This window comes from Sinocyclocheilus rhinocerous, unplaced genomic scaffold, assembly GCF_001515625.1.
Source record: "Sinocyclocheilus rhinocerous isolate Xijiao unplaced genomic scaffold, SAMN03320098_v1.1 scaffold282, whole genome shotgun sequence".
NCBI classification, from domain to species: Eukaryota; Metazoa; Chordata; class Actinopteri; order Cypriniformes; family Cyprinidae; genus Sinocyclocheilus; species Sinocyclocheilus rhinocerous.
In genome coordinates this window covers 58,427-67,769 of record NW_015626046.1, presented here as the reverse complement: position 1 = coordinate 67,769, position 9,343 = coordinate 58,427, and the positions used below count along the sequence as shown (strand labels likewise).

Below are 9,343 nucleotides of genomic sequence, written 5' to 3'. Positions count from 1 at the left end.
GCTCAGAAATTTAATTTCCAAAAAAAAGGGGGGGGGGGGATAAAATAAATGTACATTTATCAGAATGATAAAGTTTATATTGGAAACTATAGCTTAGAAATGTTAGCTTTTTTATTTTATTTTACTTCATTTTTCACTCTGGAAATATAATTTTTCTAACTTATCAATATTTTTTATATAGTGGACAAACAAGAGTCCCTAGTAAAGTAAAAAAACAAAAACAAGAAAGAACAGAATAGATTGTATATTTATCAGAATGATTGTGATTCTAAAACTCCCATAGACTTCTACTGAAAACTATAGCTCAGAAATGTAATTTCCAAAAATGTAAAATGAATGAATGAATGAATGAATGTACATTTATCAGAATTAATAGGTTTCTAGGTTTTTGGAAACTATAGCTCAGAATTTAATTTAAATTTTTTTTTACATTTAATTTGATTTTACTCTGTAAAAATAATTTTTCTAACTGATTAACATTTTTATATAGTGGACAAACAAGAGTCCAGAGTGAGGTAAAATAAAATACAATAAAATAAATAAATATATCAAATAAAGAATTTAGCAACTGTTTGTTGGTTTGTTATTTGTTTTTTTCATGGCATGTAATTGCCAAGAAAACTTGTCCTGTTTTTGTTTATTCAATGAAATGTATGAGCATTTTAGTCAGGTTTTTTAGTCAATGAAATATTAGTCACATTTTCATTACTAGTCACACTTTAGTCATTCTGTATAATGATTAAACTGATAATAAAAAAAAAATTCTCAAAATTATAATCGTAATTATTGTTGTGATTTGAGAAGTTTTTATCTTTTTAAATACATTTTAGTCTCGTCTTAATTTGTCAACGAAATTGCATGTTGATATAGTCTTAGTTATCGTTTATTGACCTTATTGTCATCTTGCCTTCATCTCGTCTTATGCCGAGTTCACACTGCACGATTTTAGCCCGATTTTTCACTCGCCGACAGGTTTTGCGAAATCGCCGACAAATGCCCGACATCGGAGGCAAATCGGTCTCGTTCACGCGAGTGACAATCACGCAGTGTGAATTATCAAAGACGCGATCTGAGGGAATCGCAGACCCGTCGCCGACGCCCGTGAAATATTTTGCATGCTAAATATCTGGAGCTGTCAGCGATTCACAATCACGCTGTGTGCAATGATTTCTGACTGAAAACTACATTGGCGATGACCTACAGCCAATGAGAGACCACGATACAGGGCGGAGAGAAGTTCGGGGAGGAGTTATAGACCAGAATAACATTTTTTTTTTAGCGATTATGGAAACAGCTAATAGAATTAGAGGCCCTAATTTAACACAAGAAATGTGCAGGTTTGTGAAAAACTAAGTTTGAACGCCTTTAGCCTGAGTTTATCTAAACCTTTAGCCTCAGCTACTGAAACACGTCACTGGATGATGAGTGAATATTTACACAACTTTACAAACATGACCTTTAGACAGGCCGGGCGCCAGGACGCACGACTTGGGAGGACCGAAAGTGGGGGGCGTGGGTTGCCCTTAGTTTCACGAACGCTCAAAATACATTATTTGGGTAACACTTTACAATAATTAACTAACACTTTAATACACTTTAATACATTAACTAACATTAACTAATGGAACCTTAATGTAAAATGTTACAATTATTTCTTATTAAAGCATATACGTTCACAAAAACACTTAAATTAAACAGAAAAGCAAGCAGGTGCATGATTTGGCATGGCAGCCAATACAACTAATTAATAACCGTTTCCTTACCTAAATCCTGCGTTTGGATCAGGCTCGGTTGCAGAATCACATCACTTGTGCTTCTGAAATTAGGCTATTATCTTTTTCTATATAGTGTAGTAGTTAGCTATCTCTGTGTCGTACCTGGCTGCTTGTCAAGCATGAAAAACACAGCATGGAAAGAGCGCTCCCTTTAAATTTATTAAAAAACTGTCACTCATTCATCACAATCTCACAAAGTTCCTTTTTAACCAATGAATGTGACCACACAATGAAACCTTTTTTAATGAAGTTTACGAGCATATTAGAACGCGGCACCGGACAAAAAGCGGTGAATGCGTGGATTCCAACCTAAACACCTCTGATTGGCCATTGAGTTGTTGAAATCAACAAACATGTCTTTGATTGGCTACTTTGTTCCCCTCTGCAAAAATGCATTGTAAAATCATTTGACGCTTTCCAAAACAGGAGGGCAGATACACTGGATTGTTTGCCAAATCTATTTCGTTATGCTATTATTAAGAAGAAAACAGATCATAGACCAGGAGTTATGGGCAGCTTTTCCATCTAAAAGCAATCAGTTAAACTATTTTACACTATGAGTTAGACTATTATACACGCGAAACTAAAGTCGGTCTGGAGGGGGGGCACAGGGATGTCCGTGGGGGGGCAAAGAGGCCTAATTCTTAAAGTGCCTCTGAATCAAATTAAGTTCAAAGTCTGGAGTTATTAAACTTTCACCACACATCTGGCAAATACAAACCCATTTGCTTGTCTTTGCAAGTGGTATATCAGTAAACATGTGACCTGGTGAAAGTTCTCTGTGCTGCTACTGTGGACTTGCATTAGCCTTTATTTAAAAGAAAAACAAGGCCCAATTAAATACCCACAATGCAATATTTCTTCAGAGGCCACCCACACTTCCAGGCAGAAAGATCTCAGAATAGCAAAGAAAAATAAACTCAATTGGCTCGATCAGGAAACTACAGCACTACGACACATGCTGACCCAGATAACAACACATAAAAACAAGCCTGAAATAGGCCTCTGTGAGTTTCTCTGTGTTTATTTGGAACATTCTTCTAAATTGGCAACTGACATGAAAATAAAAAGCCTAAAAAAGTTTGTTTTGGGGGGAGTCTTGGTTTGACTTTAACCCTTTGATGCATGTATAAATGTAATAATTTCCTTTTTATATAAGACTTATATTACCGTTCAAAGGTTTTGGGTTGGTATGCACTTATTTGATCAAAAATATAGTAAAAATAGCAATATTATGAAATATTATTACGATATAAAATAACTATTTTCTATTTGAATGTATTTTAAAATGTAATTTATTCCTGTGATGGTAAAGCTGAATTTTCAGCATCATTTCTCCAGTCTTCAGTGTCACATGATCCTTCAGAAATCATTCTAATATGCTGCTTTGCTGCTCAAGAAACATTTAGTATTACTATCAATGTTGAAAACAGTTGTGCTGCTTCATATTTTTGTAGATTCATTTTTTTAAGGATTATTTGATGAATAGAAAGTTCAAAAGAACAGCTTTTGTTTAAAATAGTAATTTTTTGTTATATTATAATTGTCAAAACTGTCACTTTTGACACTTTTCTGTCATAATTTAATACATCCTGATTCCTGATGTACTAGATGTATGTAACTCACAATGAATTCAAAGGTCATCAGATTCACCATCCATACCTTGGAGCTTGGAGATACTTCAGGATTTCATACATGGCCCCTTCCTCATCTGGATATACACAACATCCACAATGGCTGCTCGTTCATGCAGACTCGAGCTCTACAACATTAGGAAAATTGTGAGTGAGTGAGCAGTTTTAAGTTTTGAAATAAATAATAATAATAATAATAGTTTAAATAAAAAAAATTAAACTTAAAAAAAAAAAAATGCAGAAATAGTTGAATTGGACCAGATAGAGGAACCGTTGTAGACGCTAAAATACAGGTTTGATTTGTTTCTATATAACATATTTACGGTCACTATATAATCTCCACCCTTTCATTTGTGTAATTTGACCATTTTGATGACTTTACTATTATTCTAAAATGTGGGAAATCATAATAAAGAAAGTATAATAGATGAGAACAAACAAGACTGACTGGTTATATATAAATGTTCTGAAGCCAACTGTGATTTTTTCCCCCTGTGCTTTTCAAGTAAATCTTCATTCAGCAGATTGGGAAGGATGAGAACAGAATGACAGAATAAAAGGAAATGAATTCCTTTGGATGATTGAATTACATGAGCACTGCCAGTTTATAACAGACGGCCCTCCCTGTCTTTATCTCTGCATCCCTGGAGTGTCGACACTAGTCCAAATACAAGCTGACCCTTTGTTCTTGAGAGAGTTGAGAGAGACTGTCATCCACACCCATGGACACCCACCATGCCATGCTGGGTCTTCCAGGGACATCAGAGAGGAGACACTTTGATATATGTCTATTCTAGTGTCCATCCTGTCCTAATGATCTAAGCTGATCTTTTATCTGTGTCCGTCTGCACGGCGATGCACATGCATACTGCGACTGCAAGTACGCCAGCTGTCTAGTACAGACAATACGTGAGGATACATGGTTCCTCCGTCCAATCACAAAGCAATAATGTCAGTGTGCCTGACATCACATCCGCAGCCTATACGCAAGAAAAAATGCCATCAACATGCCTGGACGAAGCCCACACTCAAACGTGTGTCCCGCCCAAAGTGCCCCAATTACAGGAAATCACAGGAAGTTCATTAGCGTTATCGGTAAAGAGGGAGGAACCGAACCCCAGCACAGTCACGTACGGCAGAGGCCCTGGGGTGAAATGCCCTCAGAGGAGAAGACGTACGCTTTACCGGTTTAACATACACTGTTCAGCACGTACACAACAATGCAAGTGCAAACGTGAGCGCTTCCACATATGTCAATGCCAGTTTACTTGCAGCCAATCTGGCAACCAATCACAGTGCAGCAGGCTTCATTTGAATAATCTGGAAGTGAATAACATGGATGTGTTTGTTTACAATGAGGTCATTTCTGTGAAAAAGAATGTGTCTCAGTCTCTGAAGATGGCGATTTAAAATAAAGCAATAAGCCAGGTTGAGCACTACAGTGATAACTGTGGTAAAAACGCAGCCTTGAGTGGACAATTGCTTTATATCAAATCAACATCTAAACCTAACCAATCAGTTGCACGAAAAAACACATTTATTCTTTTCTTATTTTATTTTTTTACAATAAATACAAAAATTAGAAATGATTAATGTGATCAGCAGCCTTATTTCAGATCTTGGAAAGGGTTTAAACATTGTTTCTCATGCTTGTTCAATGAATCAAACAATTATTGCACACGCACCTGTGGAACAGTCCTAAAGAGAGTAACAATTTACAGGCAGTGGGCAACACAGGTCACAGTTCCAATAGCTGACGTTAAACAGGCCTTTCTACTGACTCTGAAAATAGCAGAAAAAAGATGCCCAGGGTTCCTGATCACCTGCGTGAACATGCCATAGCCCTGCTGCAGGATTGCAGATCAGACCATAGCAATAAACTGCAATGTCTGTAATGTAAGAGGACTAAAACAGTCCTACAGGGAAGCAGGAAGGACAGCGGAGTTACCTATCAGTTGCAAACCACATGTGTCCCCCAAAACATGTTCAAGAACTTGCAAATGGCTTGCTGGAAAAGTGGAGAAAATCTCACAGCGAAAACTGGCAAATCATGTGCATTCCATGAGGATAAGATGCCCTGTAGTAGTCAAAGCAGCTGGTGGATACACCTCATACTGACCCCCGCTCTGTTCAGGGACTAATGATTTCATTTCTGTGTTAAATGTCTATGAAACATGTACAAGGTAATACAAATATTTACACAGGTTAAGAAATTTGCTGGAAATAAAAGTAATTGAATGTGAGAGGACTTTTTTCACGCAGTTTATATATAAATGTGTGTGTGTGCATCACCGCCAAGCCACGTCTTCAAACAGCAGAAACAGAGAACAACACAAGTGCTGTTGAACTTGGCCTTTGGGGAAAGAGCATTTGTTTTCTCAGCTCATAAAAATGCTCTGAATCTCACACACATATTTCACAGCTCATGAGACTTGAGACCTCTCAGATATTTCCTTAAAGAAAAAATAAAAAATAAAATTAAATAAACACAAATGAGTTTGTTGAAATACTTAAAGGGATAGTTCACCCCAAAATGAAAATTCTGTCATTAATTACTCACCCTCATGTCGTTCCAAACCCGTAAGACCCTCTTTCATCCGTGGAACACAAAATAAGATGTTTTTGATGAAATCCCAGAGCTTTCTGACCCTGCATAGACAGCAATGCAATGGAAACGTTCAAGGCCCAGAAAGGGAGTAAGGACATTGTTCAAATTGTCCATGTGACATGGATCAACCGTAATGTTATAAAGCTACGAAAATACTTTTTTTGTGCAAAAAACTTTATTCAACAATTTCTTCTCTTCCATGTCAGTCTCTGAGGGTGAGTAATTAATGACAGAATTTTCATTTTTGGGTGAACTATCCCTTTAAGAGTATTGAGTTATACAGTAAACTGAATGTAGTTAGTAGTTCAGATTATTTGCTCCATATAGAGATTTATGACATTTGGTAAGAAACTAAAGTATCCTGCTCAATCCTTAGAAACACTGTTGAGATCTCTTCTAAAACTCTATAGAGGACACACAATTGTGACTGATCTTGTTTGCAATTTTTCTTTCCTACAGGGATAATGTAGCAATTTAAAGAATCGTTCACCCAAAAATTTCAATTTGCTGAAACTTTACTCACCTCCAGGCCATCCAAGATGTAGAGGAGTTTCTTCATCTGAACGGATTTGGATACATTTAGCATCACATCACTTGCTCGCCAATGGATCCTCTGCAGTGAATGGGTGCCGTCAGAATGAGAGTCCAAACAGCTGATAAAAACACCACAACTTCAAACTGTTGCTTCTGGCTAAAATATGAGTACTCTTTCCATAATTTTGCTTTCTCCAGTGGATTTTTGTGATGTATAAATTTTCATCACAAATTTGATGAAGAAACAAACTTAATTGAGTAAATCTTCAGCATTTTGTCATTTTTGGGTGAACTACAGCATTCTTTTAAGGAAAGTCAAGAAACCTCACACACAAATACACAGGGTGATTGTACTGTTTTTTTTTTATGCATAAAACTTCATATAAACATAAACAGCTCATATTCATGATTTTTTTGTTATATATTTATATGTAGGTATACTGAAATATTTCTTATGCTTAATGCAAAACCATGAGGAAATAGATGCTGGGTTACCCTGATTAGATAAATGAAAAATGATAGATAAATTATATTTCACTGTGGAAAAACATTATATTTTCAAGTAATATTTCACTGTCAAAAGCAGTCCTTCTCAAAAATACACCTCATCATTTTGTGATCACAAAATAATTAATTACATATTACTGTGCCTGAGCTTGCAACTTCCCTCAGTGACACAAAACTGATGTTGAATGTTGCATCCTCACTGTTATGTTGCAAAAACCCGAAACTGTCTTACACCTTAACGACTTATCATCTTCTTGAACAATTCGAACATAGCTTCAGGACAGCAGAGGACGTTGCTGCAATAAACTTGAATCAACACAAAGTGAATTAAACAATCACATGTTCCATCTATGACTGTTTATTTTGAGGTGCACCGAGATGTCAGGACAAGAGATTCACTCATTCCTCATCCCACGGGAATCTGATGTTACTTCCTTTCATCTCCTCTTGAATTACAGCTGTGAACTTGGCATCAAGCTCAGGGCTGAAGTGGTTCTTCCAGTCTCCAGCGATACCTTTAAATAAGCAGAGCGGTTTCATTCAAGAACAAATATCATAATGTCCAAGTTTTCAATTCAATTCAAATAGCAGCTCTCAGCTGATGCTTTAAAACCTGGGTACCTTTTCTGAGGAAGTGTGAATTCTTGGTGTCCATAAAATCTTCTGGCACCAGAGAGTAGTTTGACATTTTGTTTGTTTTCATATTTTTGAAAGTGCCATGATTGACCACACGATCCAGAGCCTCTGCGCTCAGCTCCCGACCAAGGAATTTTAAAATCCGACCCAGGACCTCACGAAGGTCCTACAATTGCAAGAACCTACATTTGATTACATTGGAAAGTTGCCGCCGCATGTTTCTTTCTGATATCTGAATGAGCAGCATCGTTTCACTTTACCTGAAGCATTTCTTCATAGGTGATGTACAGAATTCTGTCACCGAGCTCAGGGTTTCGCCAACTTTTCACATGGTCGGTCCACTTTCCGTACACATCTGTGCAAGCAATTGCAAACTGATCATTTCAATATTTATATTTACACTCTCCATCCACACATATCATGTTTGATGCATGTTTATTTTTAACTACAGGAATTTATCTGCTTTAATAGTGCTTTTAAAGCAGTTAAAAGGGTGTTTTGGGGCATGATGTAAAGTGGACATTAATACGGCAGCAACATCAAACATACAAAAAGTAGTTATTTAGCATTTTTACTTGCCACATGAATACTGAATACTTTTTAAAAAATGATTAAAATGTCTCACTTTTTCCTGACAGGAATTTGTTGGTGAATTCTTCAAATGTTCCTGGGTCTTCAAGGAACGTGGCCATTTTATGAAAGTGGTATGACGAGACTATAACATCTTTAGGATTCCGAGCGACATAGATTACCTGGAGACGAAAAACAACATAATACGATTAGACACTTTGTTTTGCTTTATTGAAAGAAGAGACTAGTCCGGACATGCATTTTGATATGAGAAAACACTGTAAGAAAATGCAAGGATATTACAATATTTACCAGTAATGAAGTACTGTATTGAGAATTCTACAGTGAAATTAATGCAGGCAATGTCATTTTGTGCCATAACACACACACACACAAACACAAACATGAAAAAGAAAGGACACCCTATTGAATTCCATGGTTTTATGGACCATGGAGGCGATGTCATTTTGTGCCATAACACACACACACACACACACACACACACACACACACAGTCATATGAAAAAGAAAAAACACCTTATTGAATTCCATGGTTTTATGTATCAGGACATAATAAAAAAATAAATCATCTGGTCCTTGGCAGGGCTTAAAATTTGGAAAATAAAACCTCAGATGAACCACAACACATGACATATCACACCGTGTCATTATTTATTTAGTAAAAATAAAGCCAATATGGAAAAGCCATGTGTGAAACACTAAGGAACCCCTATGATTCAATTGCTTGCAGGTCAACTTTTCACAGCAATAACTTGAAGTAATAATTTTCTGGATGACTATATCAGTCTCTCACATCATTCTGGAGGAATTTTGGCCCACTCTTCTTTACAACGTTCCTCTGGTTTATTGAGGTTTGTGGGCATTTGTTTCAGTCAGAATGAGGTCTGGACTTTGACTAGGCTATTGTAACACCTTGATTATTTTCTTTTTCATCCATTCTGTTGTCTGTTGTAGATTTGCTGGTGATCATGGTCCTGTTGCATGACCCAATTTTGATCAAGCTTTAGCTGTTGGACAGATGGCCTCACATTTGACTCAAGCATACTGTGGTATATATA

At 36.6% G+C, this 9,343-nt stretch overlaps 2 protein-coding genes across 5 annotated transcripts in view; both read right to left on the bottom strand.

Annotated features, from left to right (window-relative positions):
* LOC107709588 (neural cell adhesion molecule 1-B-like) overlaps positions 1–5,877 on the bottom strand; it is a 25,221-nt gene extending 19,344 nt beyond the window's left edge. For all 4 annotated transcript variants that reach the window (XM_016514104.1, XM_016514127.1, XM_016514110.1 and 1 more), the window contains exons 1-2: positions 5,358–5,877; positions 3,438–3,537 (exon numbers count right to left, since the gene is read on the bottom strand). The gene's annotated coding sequence lies outside the window, so the exon portion shown is untranslated. The remainder of the gene's footprint in view (positions 1–3,437; positions 3,538–5,357) is intronic.
* A 1,099-nt stretch (positions 5,878–6,976) lies between these two features.
* The window catches only part of sult2st3 (sulfotransferase family 2, cytosolic sulfotransferase 3), a 5,643-nt gene continuing 3,276 nt past the window's right edge, over positions 6,977–9,343 (bottom strand). The window contains exons 3-6 of the mRNA XM_016514353.1: positions 8,320–8,446; positions 7,955–8,049; positions 7,680–7,860; positions 6,977–7,573 (exon numbers count right to left, since the gene is read on the bottom strand). Coding sequence (XP_016369839.1) covers positions 7,458–7,573; positions 7,680–7,860; positions 7,955–8,049; positions 8,320–8,446 — 519 coding nt within the window. The 3' untranslated portion in view covers positions 6,977–7,457. The remainder of the gene's footprint in view (positions 7,574–7,679; positions 7,861–7,954; positions 8,050–8,319; positions 8,447–9,343) is intronic.